The sequence below is a fragment of the Hoplias malabaricus genome, chromosome 10, assembly GCF_029633855.1.
Source record: "Hoplias malabaricus isolate fHopMal1 chromosome 10, fHopMal1.hap1, whole genome shotgun sequence".
NCBI lineage: Eukaryota > Metazoa > Chordata > Actinopteri > Characiformes > Erythrinidae > Hoplias > Hoplias malabaricus.
Window position 1 is genome coordinate 5,847,079 of NC_089809.1, and position 18,636 is coordinate 5,865,714.

The 18,636-nt window shown below is 36.3% G+C and overlaps 1 protein-coding gene across 7 annotated transcripts in view; it reads left to right on the forward strand.

Moving 5' to 3' along the window:
* The window catches only part of cd4-1 (CD4-1 molecule), a 30,589-nt gene that overhangs the window by 8,626 nt on the left and 3,327 nt on the right, over positions 1-18,636 (forward strand). Inside the window, exons 2-11 of one of the 7 annotated variants that reach the window (XM_066682355.1) lie at positions 6,612-6,721; positions 7,218-7,365; positions 10,598-10,703; positions 11,668-11,730; positions 13,738-13,896; positions 14,089-14,244; positions 15,344-15,574; positions 16,928-17,311; positions 17,534-17,776; positions 18,514-18,611. In XM_066682355.1, coding sequence (XP_066538452.1) covers positions 11,676-11,730; positions 13,738-13,896; positions 14,089-14,244; positions 15,344-15,574; positions 16,928-17,311; positions 17,534-17,776; positions 18,514-18,611 — 1,326 coding nt within the window. In that variant the 5' untranslated portion in view covers positions 6,612-6,721; positions 7,218-7,365; positions 10,598-10,703; positions 11,668-11,675. Of the gene's footprint in view, positions 1-6,611; positions 6,722-7,217; positions 7,366-10,597; positions 10,704-11,667; positions 11,731-12,234; positions 12,436-12,576; positions 12,631-12,653; positions 12,708-12,786; positions 13,028-13,737; positions 13,897-14,088; positions 14,245-15,343; positions 15,575-16,927; positions 17,312-17,533; positions 17,777-18,513; positions 18,612-18,636 lie in introns of those variants that run through there. The other 6 variants (XM_066682353.1, XM_066682354.1, XM_066682358.1 and 3 more) reach the window with 6 other exon arrangements.

Sequence of the window (18,636 nt, forward strand, 5' to 3'; positions counted from 1 at the left end):
TGCCCTGTAGAATTTCACTGTGAGTGTTTTCTTCTGCTGAAATAATTTGGAGATACAATTTATTTAAACATTGACAATATGCTGGTGCATACACTCTTAAAAATAAAGGTGCTACAAAAGGTTCTTTGAGCGATGCCATAGAAGAACCACTTTTGGTTTCATAAAGAACCATTTTTGTTTTGTAGAAATGCATGTGTGAAGAACCTTTTAAAGGTTTAAAAATCCATCACTCTGTCCTAAGGTTTTTTACCCATTTAAACATGTCAGCAAAAAAGGTTCTTTATGGAACCAAAAGTGGTTCTTCTATCACATCGCTAAAAGAACCTTTTGTAGCACCTTTATTTTTAAGAGTGTAGGCTTTGGTTTTCTCGTTTTGCTCATGTGTTTATAGCTTTGTTCATTTTGTTGGAATGTTTATAGTCATGCCCATTCTGTAAGTGTTAACCCTCATCTTTGTTGTTTGAAGTGCTAATACTTTTGCTTGTTTTGTTGGATTGTTTATAGTCATTATTTTGTTTAGATGTTTACCAGCGAGTTTGTTTGGTCAGAGAGTTTCATGGTAGTCATGTTTGTTTTGTGGAATTGTTTATATCCATCTTAGTTCTGTTGAGGTCTTTACATTCATGTTAGTTTTGACAGAGCGTTTGTAATGTGCATTTTGTAGCATTGTTTATAACCATGTTTGTTTTGCTGAGGTGTTTATAGTAATATTAGTGTTGTATTTTTGATTGCTTTTAAGTGTTTATAGTCCTGTTAATTTTGTAGGTTTATATTTTTTGTGTGTTTATAATCCTTTATTTATTTAGTTGCAGTTTTTATAGTAATCTTTCTTTAGTTGGAGTATTTATAGTAATCTTAGTTTAGTGGGAGTGTTTATAGTAATGATCATTTTGTTGGAGTGTTTATAGTAATCGTAGTTTAGTTGAAGTGTTTACAGTAATCATAGTTTAGTTGGAGTGTTTATAGTAATCTTAGTTTATTTGGAGTGTTTATAGTAATGATCATTTTGTTGGAGTGTTTATAGTAATCATAGTTTAGTTGAAGTGTTTACAGTAATCATAGTTTATTTGGAGTGTTTATAGTAATGATCATTTTGTTGGAGTGTTTATAGTAATCGTAGTTTAGTTGAAGTGTTTATAGTAATCATAGTTTAGTTGGAGTTTTTATAGTAATCATAGTTTAGTTGGAGTGTTTATAGTAATCTTAGTTTAGTTGGAGTGTTTATAGTAATGATCATTTTGTTGGAGTGTTTATAGTACTCGTAGTTTGGTTGAAGTGTTTACAGTAATCATAGTTTAGTTGGAGTGTTTATAGTAATGATCATTTTGTTGGAGTGTTTATAGTAATCGTAGTTTAGTTGAAGTGTTTATAGTAATCTTAGTTTAGTTGGAGTGTTTATAGTAATCATAGTTTAGTTGGAGTGTTTATAGTAATTGTAGTTTAGTTGGAGTGTTTATAGTAATCTTAGTTTAGTTGGAGTGTTTATAGTAATCATAGTTTAGTTGAAGTGTTTATAGTAATTGTAGTTTAGTTGGAGTGTTTATAGTAATCTTAGTTTAGTTGGAGTGTTTATAGTAATCGTAGATTAGTTGGAGTGTTTATAGCAATCGTAGTTTAGTTGGAGTGTTTATAGTCATGTTCATGGCCTGGTTCAGTGATACAGAGTACGAGAATGAGGAAAGTGTGGGAATGTGAAAGTTTCTGGTGACAGAAGCTGTGCTTGAGGGATCCCCTCACTGAGAGAGAACACAGGAGCACAGGAACACAGTCATTGCTGAAAAAGAGAGGTGATCACATGGTGGAGAGAAGTGGTATGCAGTGGGCGATATCTTTCTCACATCGGAATCTAGAGCTAATTATGGCTTTCAGAGAAGCTGCAGTAGCGTCTTAAGCAAAAAAGCTAATCAACAAAATGCTTACAACAAACAATTTGCCAATGGTAAAGGTTTTGCAAAGTTTGGGACTCTCATATTGTAATTTAATATATGTTCAACTCTGAAATAAAATGGTGGTAAACGGTGGAAAATGGGACTCCTCTGAAATGATGGAGCACCATGCACTTCCTTTGAGTTGAATTTGAGTGATGTTCATGGTCCAGAACTAACCATCCATTATCAGGACCTGATCTGACCAATATACATGTGAATGTGTGTGATCAAATTCTCACAACAATGTTCCAATAGCTGTTTTAAAGTTTTCTTAGAAGAGTAGAACAGTGCAACAAATGGTGTGTGTGAGCAATCTGTTCAATGGCTTTGTTTCATAAGAAATGTTGGATGAGCACGTGTCCAAAACCTTTTGTCCTACAATGTCATCAGTGTCAGTGTAACTTAGTAACATAGTAACTTGTAACTTTCTAGGAGAAGTAAACAACCTTGTCATTTAAGATCGCAGTTCTCTTGCACCATTTCCGTATGCCCATGTTTGGTGAAAAGATGGTTTTATCTTGATTTTTTGTGAGTGTTGTTGTACATTAGCTTTACTGTGTTACTCTGAGAGATGACTAAGTGCAGGGAAACACAGTAGAAGGCTGTAAAAGTCTTGAAACATGTCAGCACCCTCCTCTTCCTCCTCCTCCCTCTATCTTTGTTTCTCTTTTTCAGTAATGTTACTGTTTAGCGCCTGGACGCCCTCTCTGTGATCGTGACTAATGAGGGATCCCTCAGATTGGGTCTTTCCTCTCAAAACAACATGAAAACGATAATCTATAACTGTGAATCACTTCTTCGTTCTGTGGGTCTCCCCTTCAAAGTCCTTTGGTCTGTTATTCATCACTTGTACTGAGGGTTCTGCGGTGTTCAGGATCTATTTATACATTGTATATGCAAAATACTGAATAACTCTGAATACTTACTAGACCAAAGCCTAAATAAAATGATAGAGATTAAATGGCTAATTCCATACTGGGCTGATAGCATTTCCCTAAAAATCCATGGTAGTTATCTGTAGCAGTTGGTAAACAATTCATTTAGTGGATAATTCATAATGGTGACTGACTAATTCAAATAATAATTTTAAAATAATTATAAAATATATTTTCCTGACATTTGATATAAACCTAGATAGCGTCTACAGAGTCTTATTCCAACAGACGTTAGATGTCACATGAGCTGCTTGTTGAAAGAGTCCTTTTTAGATGTTGATGTAGGTTTTATCAGTTGTGGTGAAAGGCTTTCGGAGATGTCATGTAGCCTTCTCAACTGTCATCTAGAGCAAGCAGTTGCTGTACATTCCATAACTATTTATGAAAAATATAATTCCTTACAATGTCTATCTAAGTTTTTATTTAGAAGATTATATGATAAAGGAGATGAGGGCTGTTTGGTTAAATACCTGTGTGTGTAGGGTAGCAATGTATACACTAGTTGTGTGTGTGTGTGTGTGTAGGGTTGTGTCAGTTTGAGGTTGTTTTGTGTGTGTGTAGTTTAGTGTGAGTGTTCAGAAGTGTATGTGTAGACTAGCAGTGTGTGTATAGAGAGTAGTTGTGTGTTAGTGTATTTGTGTGTGAGAGAGACAGACAGAGAGAGACAGAGCGAGAGAGAGAGAGATACAGGGAGACTTGGGTGTGTTTGTGAAGAACTAGGCAGGAAGCACAGAATGAAAGACGACAGAAACCTCAGAGACAGATGTGAGGCAGAAGCCATGTTTGTTTTTACCTTCATGTGGCGAACCGCCTCAGGTCCTCAAGCAGAACTTTTTATCTCCTCGGGTCACCGACCTCTTGTCCCTCCTCCTGCATCTTTCAGGTCTCTAAGACAGTACAGTCATGTGTAAAAGTCTGGTTCCAGTGACTTTTTATGTGTTTTTTTGTGTAGTGCCATTATATATACTTTTTATTGTATGGGTTTATGAAAACTGCTTTATTTGTGTAAGGTTTGCTACTGTGTTACTGTTCGTTTAGTGTTTGTGACATCCAAGCAACATATATTATTATTATTTACCCCATCTCATATGGGCCCTATCCCAAAATTGTAAAATGCAGAAAAATAAAATCACAGTTGTATTCCCAATTTACCCATTGCTACCAACACAATGCCACCGGGGCTCAGCACGCTTGGAGGAGAACACTACCTGCCTAAGTCTACTACTACTTAGATACTCGCATATCATTGTGTTAAGTGATGGTAGAGATGGAGGGCGAGAGAGTGAGGACAACTATAATCTATTGGACTCTCAGTGACAGGTGGCTCAGGCAGCACTGGGGATCAAACTCGCGTTTTCTCTTGATACGTGTTTAGCTGATTTTCTGAGATGAAAGAAGTGAACAGGTTCTCTGTGGGGAATACACTTCCCTGTGTTTTTGTGGACGATTTAGATGAGCAATTAATTTAATTTGCTGAGTTTCAAATTTTGGGAAAATAAAACATAAACAAACAAGGTTACCAGGTCTTTTTAGCACAGTATGGTGAATCTAGCAGATAACCAGTAAATTCAGCCAAACTTTTGCACCTGGCGATGTTTTTGAGCCGATGTTTTGTATTTATATTTACTAGAACTTTACAGTTGGACAAATCAATCAGTTTAATAGCTTTTTTTTGGAGTGCTTTCTTAGCGTCCTAACATGGTTCGCTAAAATACCATCCACTGAAACCTTTTTTGGGGAAACAACCACGGTCCTGTAAAGAACCCCTACTGGCTTCTTTACTTGTGGAGTATAGTTCCATAGAGAACCCTCTTTAAAAAATGTTTCAGGATGTACATCTCATTAAAATGTAATATAAAGATGTGTTTTCTAGGATCTTTATTTTACTGGGAGGTTCTTTAGCCCATAAAAATGTTCTTCACATTTCCCTAAAAAATCATACAACTATTTGTTTTTCTATATCATTCACAAATAGAAATATTTTTGATACCTTTTATATTTTTACAAAAGATTTGAAATGACTCTCAATACAATATTCAAATAAAGTTGAAAGTTAATGTCTCCATTCATTTCTCCTCATCTCTGTTCAGAAAGTTTAAGTTTAAAATACATTTTTACTGATGTGTAAATGTTAAGCATATTATTTATGTGCAGTTTAACTGCAGCCAAAGTAACCTGGCCTTAAAGGATGCCATTCACATTCACATTTAGTGTTGTCTCCACAATACGGGAGCAGACAGTTTTGTTTTATTTTTTAAGGAAAATATAAAACTATGTCTGAAGGCTGCAGACGTTTAGCAAAAATAAGTTCTATGTATTACTGAACAACTTTCTATATACAATAGAACTGAAAAACTTTTTTTTTGGACTCGCTTGAAAGAACCATTAACAGGTTTCCAGCACAGAGAGGAACCAGATGAAGAATCAAAATGGGGTCTCAAACAAAAACTCAAGTGCAATTATGTGCAAATATATTGATATAGGCTATGCAAATAAAATAGAAATTCACTGCTGAAGTCTGATATGTCTGAAATTTTTAGTAATGAAGACAATGTGACATTGTTTTTTTGGATTATTTTTTCTTATGAATTTAAAAACATCATATTTTTTCTATGTGATCTGGGTTACAATAACTCAGAACTACTACACTTTTGAAATTGGAATTGTTAGCAGCAGTGTACAGCATATATCCATCTATCTATCCATCAAATGCCTATTTAGAAATAACAATGTAATTAAATCAGTGAAAGAAATGAATGATTTTTGAGTTTTCATAAACTTTCAAACTAGAAAAATGAATGAGTAACTTGAGGGCCATGTTTGATTCCACAAAATCTCAGAACATATAGAACATATCAACTGCTCTATGAAGTTTAAAGAACTGTACATAATATAGCTAATATAGCGGTTCGGAAACAAATGAAAGGGCTTCCTAGAAGCATGCGCCCAAACCACGACCCACTAATATTAACAGTGCTGCTAATGGCACTGTATATTCACCAAGTTTTTAAACGTATATAAATTATTTTTTTTGGTAAGATATCAGTCTTTTTTACAGATAAACATGAAAACAATTGAATATGTCGACTCTTCAGAATATGTTCAAGTTTAGATAAACTCGGAAATATAAATTTCAGCAAAATATAAAAAAATGATTAATATATGATATATATTATATATAATATACCACTGCAGAAAAGAACGTATAGTTGCCATAAATAACAGAAACAAATTTTAAGAAATAATAGACTATAATCCTTAATAAAAGAATAAGAGCACAAATTTGGAAAAACATCCGTGTTAAATTTTCTTTTTTCACGGCAAGTGGCTTAGGCACTTTAGATGGAGTCTGATGGCGTAAATATTGTTTTTCTACAGCTGCTCTTTTGTTAATCATGAAAATGTCAATTTTTAAGAACCAAAATTATTGTGACTGCTCAACATAATCAAATGATCAAAATCTTTTATTTTTCTATATCAGTTTAACACCGTAGTTGGTCTTTTTCTGTTTGTGGAAATTTTTCCAGAATTTGTTTTTGGATCTTCATTTAGACATACACATTGAAAATATTGTAACTATAATATTCATATAAATATAAAATTACAACAACCTTTAGAGCGCTAGCAGTAATTTGCCTTCACGAGTATAATTCTGTCTCTGTAGCTCATTAGAAATATTTGATCACTCAGATGTATTACGTTCTGGAGCCCTAAACCAATAACTGGACGTCTCGTTTTTCCCTAATAGGCCAATCAGAAACAAGGGAGGGGTCAACAGCCTTTTTAGTGCAATTTTTTCCCTGAAAGACAACACTTCAGGAGAGTACACGAACAACTAAACATTCAGGTATGACACAGGTACGAATCTCATTTATATAATTTTTCAAATTTTTCTTCACTATCCTATAGCGTTTTTGCATTGCCTTTGGTAATTTTATGGTAAGCGTTTAACATGTGTACAGTCTCGTTTGTATATTTTTATTGACTATTTCTTTATATGCGACTTTAACACTGTATTTCCTGTATTATTTTTTACAACATTGTAATATGTGTATCAAAATAACGTATTAAGCTTGCCTTGTATAAACATGCACGTAGCATCTAATGGCTTTGATACGGGACATTTGGAAATGTTGTTTGTATATAACATATTTAAAAATATTTATGGTCCTTTTACTAAATACAAGATGTTGGGTTTGATTATACTTAATTTAATTATAAATACTGGTTATGGAATTGTTTTTAAATTAGATTTATTTTGATGTCTCAGAATTTGCTTTGCTTGTAATTTCAATCAAAATTATTTTAGATTTTTGGAATGTTAAACCACTGGACCTCTTGTTTTCCTAAATAGGCCAATCAGATGTAAGGGAGGGGTCAACTGACTTTTTAGAGCAATTTTTGCCCTATAAGACAGCACATCCGGAGAGAACGTCTAACGAGCATCAGATCATCAGATCATCAGATCATCCGATCATCGACAGCCGAACATTCTGCCACAGGTACAGGTCTCATTTTCACGACTTTAATAATAATTGCACTGTTTTCCATAAAACAGCATGTTACTTACTAATTACAGTACTTAAACTGTAAAATGACTACTGCAAATATTCAACTGTAATATGACTAGTGCAAATACTGCAAAGTTTCAATCACAGGTACAGGTCGCGTTCTTTAAATTTCACTAATCGTTTTACTAATTATGGCAGGACAGTTAATTATGTAATTATTGTATTATATAATACATTTATATGCAAGTCATAAACTTGTAATAAGTTTGTATTTCAATTTCTGTTGGGATATATAATTGCTATTGTATAAACTGTGATTTTTTGCTTCTTAAGGCTAGATAATAAATGTCTGTGATGTAATATGTATAATTTTAGTTAATGTATTATGTTTATGTATTATGTTTCATTATACTTATCACGGATATCAAGTTTGTTATGCAGATATTCTTAATGTAAATGAGTTTAGAAACAAAGAGCTGCTCAAGAGTTCCAAGCAAAGTGTAATTGAGTTGTGGTGCTAAAAATATTACAATATAACTCTATATAAATGACAAAAATGTTTAATTTGAATATATATCAAGGTGGTTGTTTACATTTGAAAAGATATCTTTTAGAAATGAACGCTTGTACTCAGTGTGCTCTTCCTTAGTGAGTGTTGAGTTTTTTCTGTTGAACCTTCACTCTGACCACAGCTCTGATCATCTGTCTTTCTGGGTTAGAGCCTCAGGTGCAGCCTCCTGCTTTCTTTATCTCTTAATCTATCCTTTTTTTTCTTTTTCTCTGCTCTTCATTTCACTTTGGCTTTTTCTTTTCGTGTTCCTTATCCATTGCTTTTCTAAAATGTATGCTTTTCTTTAGAATAAGACAATACTTGAGTTTGGGAAAGCGTACTGGAAAAAAACCCTGATGTCTACACACAGCAGACATTTCTGTGATCGGGCAAACATTCTACCAATAAGTGTCCTTGTGCTAGACTCCAATACTCTATGTACATCCGTGAAATGATCAAATGTAATATCAAAAATAATAACAACAACAAAGTTATATAAATAGTGCAATGGAATATTCACAATATTCAGTTTCTTATTCAGGTTTGCAAATGTTTTGATAGATAGCTAAATTATTCAGACAGAAAAAAAAAGGTAATAATAAATCCAAATTGTTCATATTGACAAGAGTTATCACTAGCGATGATGCTGTTGTTGCTGCAGATATTTACAGGCTCTAAAAATGGGCCTGTACTGTTTAAGTCCAGTCTTGAGAGTATATATATATATTATTAATGATGATTTATCGAATATATCGTCATTGCTGAAACTAATCTTCCATCATTTGAACATACCATCTGCTCTGCATCATGTTCTATATGCTGTCAAAATTTAATGACCATTGAAAGAAAACAATGGTACAAAAATGTAAATAAGCCATTTAAATATACTATTTGAAAATCATTTTTATGATATCCATTTAAGTAATTGAACAATAAATCAGTCACTTACTGAGTCAAGAAGATTTTGATGTACAAGAATATCTGTAGCCTGTCCAGGGTGTTTCTGACTTTGCACGCAAAGATTCTGGATAATGCACCGGACCCATCACAACCCTGATAACAGACGATGAATGCATGAACGTCTGATTTTATTTATTTTTTTCTGTGTACAGTTTGAGTTTGCTTACAATTATTCATTCATTCATTGTCTAAAACCGCTTATCCAATTCAGGGTTGCGGGTGCTTCCAATTAATCAAGTACAATTAAACAAACAAAATATAATCGGCTTCCAAATGGTGTACTGACCCTGTTATCAGGAGATCACTGATTCGATTCCTGGCAATACCTCAGCTGTCCGAGACCTAATGGGCCTAATAACAAGCTAATGCTAGCAAGTATAGGTGATATAGAAGACTCTAGAAATCTTTTCAATAGCAGTGGCAGAGCCACTAACCCCTAAACACCTGGTTCAAATTAAATTTTACACTCTGCTTGCATTGATTAATTTAAATAAAGTGTTATGTGTCAGTTATCACATTTGGTATCAGTTTACTCAAGCTTAACAACTTAAAATATTGGCTATTTTCGAGCTGAAAAACACAAGTTGTACAAAGAATAATAACATTTGCTGAAGTAACCTGACCTTAATATGTTTGTTTACCAAAAGACAGGCTGCCTTTCAAGTTACATATTGCTGTAATTTAATGTAATAATGTTGTTCTCCAAATGTTGAGGAATTAAACTGTGCTCAGAGTTATGTAGCATCTGCGTGCACTGAGGTGCTGTGCCAGCGAAGATATTACGTCTTTTTGGACACAGAGTAGCCAGTATGCGACAAACTTTATGTTATATTACAAATGTTCTTTAACTGTATAACATTAATTTTATGTTAACTAGTTTAATATCCCTTTCTTCTCTTCTGTAACTATCATTTCAAAGTATAAAAGCCTTCTGCTGAATTTTTGAATTTCATGAAATCCTGAATTAATGGCAGTAATAATTTTTGAGGGAGAGACAAGCTGCTTCTGCAGAATGTATACAGCCGAGCAACTAGAAGATCTAACCAATTAGTGTTCTCCTCCAAGTGTGTTAAATTGTCCAGTGGTGTTGCATCAGTATAAGTTTAAAAACATTATCAATAGTTGGCTTTACCTGTATCGGGAGAAGCATGTATTTCACCCGTCCAGGCTGGTGGTATTACAATTGAGGGGGGGGGGGGGGGGCTTTATCAGTGATGACTATGGGAGACAATAAATAAAGATCCAAATGTCATTGTCAAATGTCAAAGACCAAAGTGGACACAAATATGAAAATGCATGCACAAATCTTAAAACATCTCATGTATGTTTACAGTTCTACATGGAATGATGAAATATTCAAAGCCTTATTATCCTAAATGAGTGTTTGGATCTCAAAGTGTAAAACCTTGGTAAAACTGGCTCTCTATCACACCAGCAATGGTTTCACTACTGTAATGAATCTAACATCCCCGATTCCAGTACACTATATTGCCAAATTGTTTCAGACACCTGCTTCCTCATTATTTCTTCTGAAAAGGGAACCAGAGCTTAATACTTTCATGAAATGAAATAGATAATGCTTGGAATAATGCTAATAGCCTTGGTAGCATTCAGCCACATAAACATTAGTGAGGTCATGATACTGATGTTGTATGATTAGAGTTGGCACCCCAGCTCATTCCAAAGATAATAAATGGAGATCTGTCTCAACAGAGTTGTTCCCCTGGCCTACACTGAAGCAGGATATACCTCTCTAATCAACTGTTGGCATGGGACATAGTGAGGCTCATGTGCAGCTCCTGTAAATCCATTCTATATTGTATGTATCCTTTTTGCTAGCACTGCTAGTATTTCTTACTAGTGTAAGAAAATAAGAGCAGCTCTGGGTGTGAAAGTATGTAAACAAATCTCTCTTACACAGACAAAGATAAGCTTTGTAAACCACAAGTTGAGATACAAGCCACACTCAGGGGTTAGCTTAGCGCTAGCAGCGGCGTGTGGTGGGTTTCTTCGTCTTTTTTTCTCCTCGCAAGAGATCCGTCTTTCGTGGAAAAGCAGAGGATGAGTAGGTGTGTGGGAGGAGGAGGTAAAGAAGAGGGATAGAAGAATCATGTACTCCCAACACAATCTCAGCCCACCGCAGCCTCTCTCTCTCACACTCTCTCTCTCTCTTTTTCTTTCTGTTGCTTTTAAGTCCCCCGCTCACTACTTCACCTTTGGTGTCTGCTAAACCAAAGCCCACCACAAAACTTATTCCTTCTTCAAAATCTTTGAAAAAATCAAGTCCCACCACAAGCCCCTTCCTTCCGCTTTTCTACTGAACTACACTTTAGTTTCAAAGTCGATATATTGCAAATGTAAAGGAAAATAACAGGAATGTGTACAATTTTTATAATGTCTCCATATTTTAGCACTAATTAGCACAGGCTATCATTTCAGTCTGAGCCTCTATTTACAAAAAATAAATAAACAAATAAATAAAACCACCTAAACCAAATTTTGGTTGTGACAGAGGTCAGTGGGCATCTGCTTAATTCTGAATGTGTGTCATTGGTCTATTTGGCTGCGTTTATTTAGACAGTTTCCACCAAAAAACAAGAAGTAAAATGGGACACTACACATTAGCCTTATTTTAAGACTAAAATTAATAATAAGTCCCTCATGTTTCATAAAATCTTCACAGAGAAGCTGTTACTATTGGGAAGTATAACAAACTATTAAAACCTTTCTGAATAAATGGTGGATGAACTGATGAAAATTTTTACTTTTTACTTTCTCTTCAGGAAACATAATGCTGGTCTTCTGGGCTTTGTTATTGCTGCAGCTTCCATCTCACTCATTCTCAGGTAAGTGTCCTTCATAATGCACTCCCTTAAGATGGAGTCCAATTTCCGTGCTAGAGCTATGAGTTCAGCACTATAGCAATGAGGCTAATGTTGCTAACCAAAACTTTTCCATACAACTGTCCCCAGAACTCCTCTGAACCTTTCAAACCTCATCCAAAGTTCGTTATTAAGGTCACAGACGTGTTTTAGGACACCAGTCCTCACTGGGAGCTTTTACACGCCATACATGGCATTTCTCACGCAGAGAAATTATTAACTTCAATAGCACAGATATTAATTCTACAAACGAGTCAAAGGTAGTTTTGCGCACCTAGAGCTGTCTTGAATTAGCGACCTATCGGCCAATCACAAAACAGGATTTCTTGTTGCTGGGTGAGGTCTGAAATAGATTTCAGCTGCAAGTACGCATGCGAACGTGACCTATGTCTGAGTGCGTACACAAGTTGTGGACGAGCTGGAGGTGGTGGAAGAGAACCGTCAGGGGAAAAAATATATATTTCAATGACAATAAAGGCATCTTATATATCCATCCATCAATTATCTGTAACCGCTTATCCAATTTAGGGTGCATCTTATATATAATATATATTTTTATTTATTTAATTTGTCAGGTTTTTGTTTGTTTAGAAAGGCATGACTAAAACAATTTATTTGATATAGCAGAATTTCATGTAAAGTGGAGAGACAATGAAGGGGCCCATTTGGGTATGTGTATTTATTTAATTTATTTGCTTATTTTTTGCTGGGGCCCGACCTCTGACCTTAACCGCCCTCTCCCAATCTCACTCCAAGCAAACTTGAAAACCCGAGAGCCCTGCTTCAGTGTGTAGCTGAGAGTTGCAGTCAGCCATTTTAGACACTGATTTCCAACTCCCATTCATGCCATGCAGATATGTTTAGGTTAGACTGCATTCACAGCTTCTGTTGATTCTGTTTCCATATAACTGTCCATGTTTATTTTTTTAACAACAGAGATTGTGAGTGCAATCCATCTTCTTTTGTGAACAAAGGGAATCAAATCTTAGGAATAATTTCTGTTGTTTAAAATGGCCGACGGCTCTGTTCAGCTACACAAAGGTGTAGATTTGCTCTTGACGTTGGTGGAGAATTATGAAACTGACAGTTGTCACAAGAAGATTTTGGATTTTGGGCAGCATGGTGGCACAATACAGTTTTCATACAGCTCCAAGGGCCTGGGGTTGTGGGTTCAAATCATGCTTCGGGTGACTGTGAGAAGTTTAGTGTGTTCTCCCTTTGACCATGTGGGTTTCTTCCCATGGTCCAAAGACACAGGTTGGTAGGTAGATCGATGACTCAAAAGGGCCCATAAGTGTCAGTGTAGGTTTCCCTGTGAAGCCCTTGCAGCCAGTGATTCTGGGTAGCCTCCGGACCCACCACAACCCTGAACTGGATAAGCTGTAACACATAATGGATAAATTTTGATATTTTTATTCATATTATTAAACGATTTTTTGCTATTTTATAATAAATGAACAAATCTTTGACTTTGCTTAAGACATGCATTTTGTTGAGAAAAAAATTGTGGGATATATTTACCAAAAGTACACTGCAAAAAGTCAATGTATCTACTATTTTCTAATATATATTACAATACATTTACTGTTTTTACCAGACATTTAATATTAATTTGATCAATTTAAACGTCATAGAATTAACAAGTGCTTTATTAATATAGCAATAAGACATTACAATATTGTAAATACATTAAAAATGATTACACAACACTTATTTATTTGTTTACTTGTTTATTTATTCAGCAGTGGACAGCCTGTTCTGGTTTTTGTTAGCGACAATAGCCTTGTAGCTCGAGCGCTAAACTAAAGAAACGAAGGAACACAGTGTTGCAGATCATCATCTTTTTGCACTAATGTGTATTGAAGCTTTGCCTATCTGTTACACAAAAATTTAACATGGTCCTTGTTGTCCTTAAAAAATTAACATAAAGTCACACATTAATATAATGCCTCATTATGTTTCCTTTCTCAGAACCAAAGCAGAATTATTTTGCCCAGGTGGGAAGCTCTGTTACTCTTCACAGAAAAATGGATTATTCAAAAGGGGCCTATGTGAGATGGTTCTTCGAGTCTAATGGCAACAACATCCTTTTAATCCTTAAGCATCCCAAGCAAGACATGCCCAAGAAAGGTTTGTGGTTTTGTTTGCCATTCAGTCTCCAGTATGAACCGTGTTTCCACTGATTTTTTTGCACTAACTGTAAGGGATACATTAAAAAATGCCTCAAAATATTTTAACAATTTTTGCCAACAAAGAAGTGTGATAAAAATACTTACACCTCCTTACATTTACACCTCAAGGCGTTTCTCTTTTTCTTTTCAGAACAATTAGAGGAATGGAAGAATCGCATCTCTCTTTCCACAAATTATGATCTCATTATCTCAGACCTTAAAGAGTCTGACTTTACTGATGGACACTTCAGATGTGAACAGCAAACCAGCAACGATATACAACGGGCTGAGTACAAACTTAACCGCGGTAAGACAATTAAGAGTAAACTGTATGAAAAACTAGTGAATCTGGAAAGTCCACATCAGTTGTGTAATTATACTAAAAGTGGAATGCCAAATGACTTTAAATTTGTGTGAACCGGGGCTTTCAAACTCATATAAACATCATATATTTATTCTTTTTAATTTTTCCAAAAATCATAATTTACATATTAAAGAAGCAGTGGATCATTTTCTTCAATTGCTCTTCTATGCATTGTGAAACCTAGTGACCTGGAATTATTATGAATAATTACACACTCATATTTTAAATAATGCTGCATGTGAAGGGGCTCACACGTCAAATAAAATGAAATGAAACTGAAGAGAAACTAAAACCAGACGCAGTATAAACATAGACAAACATGAGTCACCACTGACTTTAGCATGTTATCTAACAAAGGCTTCCTAAAGTGTGAGGACTTACATAATTTGTATGCATTGTGCGCCACCTTGTGTCTAATAACAGTACAACACAGCAAAACAAATAAAAAATAAATACACACTAACACCATCACCAGGGTGAATGGAAGCTGAAAAAGTATGCAAAGCAACGATTGGACCAGTCTGTCGCTGTAGAACTAAAAAGCAAAAAGAGCTCAAAAAATTGACTATGAATATAGAAACAATGAAATGGCTGTAATGTTATGTTATGTCAGTGTATATTGTATTGAAGATGTATTCTTCGTGGACCAGTCTCTACAAGGGCACCATGCCCAATGCATGCAAACGGGAATGAAGCCACCCGGAATTAGGCATTTATTCTCTGGAATGATGGTGCGCCATTCATTTCTTTGGGATGAGTTGGAGTTGTGTTTTTGAGCCAGCACTAATCATCCAACAGCAATATCTGACCAGGCTGAATGTATTAAAATCCTCAGCACAATATTCCAGTATCTAATGTAAGGCCTTCAAAGTAGACGATGTAGCCACAGCAAACTGGGAACCAGAGTGGGAAATCTCTGAATTAAACTCCTTATTAAAAAAACCACCATATTTGGACATTTATTTAACCAGTATTGAAATATTTGGTAACACCTTCCTTCCTTCCTTCCCCCCCCCCCCCCCTCTCTCTCTCTCTCTCGCAGTGAGAATGCCCCTTTCTCTGACAATACCGGCTGGTGATGAACTGTCTCTCTCCTGCGAGTCTGATACAGTACAAATTCCTACTATACAATGGGACACCCCTAATAACAAAACATACACGCGTCAGAAAAAAATCACAGAAAAAGTCACTGCTCAATACAGCGGATCCTGGAGGTGTAAAGATCAGACAGATCCCCGCCAAGTGCAAGTCTCCACTACTGTCATCGTCATAGGTGAGCGCAAAAAACATTTAGGTAATTTAACAACCAATAAGTCAATTTAATGACCACAAAGTAGCACTGTATATATAAAATCTATCATTAAATAATTGTAGGTATTCAATTATGTGTAATTTCTATGAGATGAAGAATAAACCTCTTTACACTCCATAAAGCAGGTCCCTCACATGGGGATGGCCAGGTATGAAACGTCGGCTGTTTCACAAAAAGTTCAAACTGCCATACTTGGTAGTACACACTCAGCGAGTTCGACTCGTTTACATTTACAGCATTTGGCAGACGATCTTATCCAAAGGGACTCGCAAAATTGCTTAGTGTTCAACCGAATGTTATCCTAGCTAGTACAAATAGGTTTGAGTCCAATCTCCCCTTGAGCTCAGACATTGCCAGAACAAGGGTCATTTCTGATACCTAGAAAGAACAAATCATAGTAAGTGCAATACACAGCATTTAGACAGTGCTGTACCTAGAAAGAACTTATGTGCAGTATGAGTGCAATACAGTCTGTTATGGTGTGCACTTAGATTAGTACTCACTTAAAGAGATGGGTCTTCAGTCTGCAAGAGAGTCTGCTGTTCACAAACACATCCGGGTATTTGAACTGTACTTGTCTAGATGTGGACTTAAATGGGACATTTAATGGTACTTGGGCTGAGACTGATGACGTTTCCCAAGAACACAAGTACAGACAAGAACGCGTATTGAAACAGCTTGTTTCTTAACATGACTGCTTGCTCCTTGGGAAATTCTGTATTAGACTACAGCCGTTTCTCAATACGTGTTCTTGTCTGTACTTGTGTTCTTGGGAAAGGTCATCAGTCTCAGCCCAAGCACTGTTCCATTTAAAAGTCCACATCTAGACAAGTACAGTTCAAATACCCGGATGTGTTCTTGCTCTGCCCGTATTACTGAGAATGAACTGGGACGTGACTTCTGTAGACTGGAGAGAGTCAGATATCCCAGAATGCATTTCGCACCAACCCCAGTGCTATCAATTTGATGAGTCGAAGTCGCCAATCTTGTCCTACCAAGTACAGCAGTTCGAACTTGAGAAATAGGCAAACATTATACTGACACCTGCTGGCTTGGATGTGTCAGTTGTACAAGATTTTCTCTGTGTGTTTGTGTGTTAGTTAATATATAATTATGTTGTATTATGTAAACATTGTGTAATATAGATATATATATCATTTGTATATCATTTATATATATTATAAATGAGGATTGTCATCTTATTTGAAAATAATGTAAAAATGAAAATAGTTTTAAAATGGCAAGCAAGAAGTAAAAGCAAGAAAAATGTGTATCCTAAATTATGTGTGATATTTCCGTTCCCTCTTTCTACAGATCTCACTCCCTTTCCGGCTGAGCTCTACTCCTCCATCTCCTCTCGTTCTCCTCCTCTCGTGCTCCCTTGTTCCTTGTCCTCTGCAGTGTCATTGTCAGAACTGGAGCGGGTGCATCTAAATCAGGCCAGATGGAGCTTCAGGCCATTGAACATGTCAAGTGAGCAGGAACCATATACTCTCCTCACTCTCAGCTCTTCATCCTGGACTCACAACCAAACCAGCTCTCAGAGAATCTTACTCTCCGAAAAACACCTGAAAGGCCAAGATCTGTCCACCTCCATCCCAAAACTGACTGCATCCTACCGGGGGACCTACACCTGCCAACTGGAGTTCAAGTCTGGGAAAATCATCAGTTCTACACTGAAGCTGGAGCTGCTGGAGGGTCAGTTAAAGCAGTTTATTATCACTGAAGTACAGGTATATTTTCATTACCACTGCAAAGGAGTAGGAAATCCAGAACTATTCTGATCTAAGGCCGTTGTGGCGGCCATCAACACCTTACACCAATGTTCCGATATATAATTTTAATAATGCTTAAATTGCATCATGCATTATCTTCTTTTTGTAAGTAACACCACCTTCGTTTGTCCTCCTCTTTTGGTAGTGGGATCATCTGTCCGTGAAAAGGTGACTATTCGTGAAGGTGATCCTGTTAATTTGACCTGTTCCCTTGGTCATCCCACTCCCCCTGGGATTACACTGAAATGGAAGCACCCAACAACCCAGGCACGTTTCCAAAATCATCTTCACATTCCTTGGGCAAAAGTGAGTGACAGTGGACAGTGGACCTGTGAGCTGACCAAGGACTCGACCATTCTCACCTCTGCCAGGATCAATTTGAAAATCGGTGAGAGGGAGACTAATCTGTGTGTGTTTGAGAGAGAGAGAGATAGAGAGAGAGAAATAATACATCAATCAATCAATCAATCAATCACTGGATTAGGAACACCTACCTTGTATCTACACACACTGTCCTTTTTCTCACCTCCACAGGAGCACTTTGTAGTTCTACAATTACATACTATAGTCCACATGTTTCTCTGCAAATTTTCTTATCCCCATTTCACCCAGTTCTTCAATGATCAGTACCACCACAGAGCAGGTATGATTTGGCTGGTGGATCATACTCAGCACTGCAGTGACCCTGAAGTGGCGGTGCATGTTGCGCTGGCATCAGTGGATCAGACACAGCAGTGCGGCTACAATTTTTATGCACCGTGTCCACTCACTGTCCACTCTGTTAGACACACCTACCTCATTGGTCCACCTTGTAGATGTAAAGTCAGAGACAGTAGCTCATCTGTTTCTGCACAGTTTGTGTTGGTGGTCCTTTAGTCACACACGACACAGGTTGGTCGACTATTCTCAGTCCAGCAGTGACAATGAGATCTTTAAAAACTCCAGCAGCACTGCTGTGTCTGATACACTCGCACCAGCACAACACTCACTAACACACCGCCAGCACAATGTATTGAGATGATTTTCTGTGTTAACTGGGTGTAAAGATGGTGATTGGTTGAACACATCAGAGAATTCTGATATCTTGATATCTAATCTTTTGTATTTCATATTGTTTTTCCACAGTGAAAGTTATAGATGCCTGGGTTTATTTGGTCAGTAGCGGTGTTCTGGTCTTCGTCTTGATCCTCATCGCGGTCATCATTGTTTGCCGAAAGAGACAGGTCAATATTACAGTGATACTACATT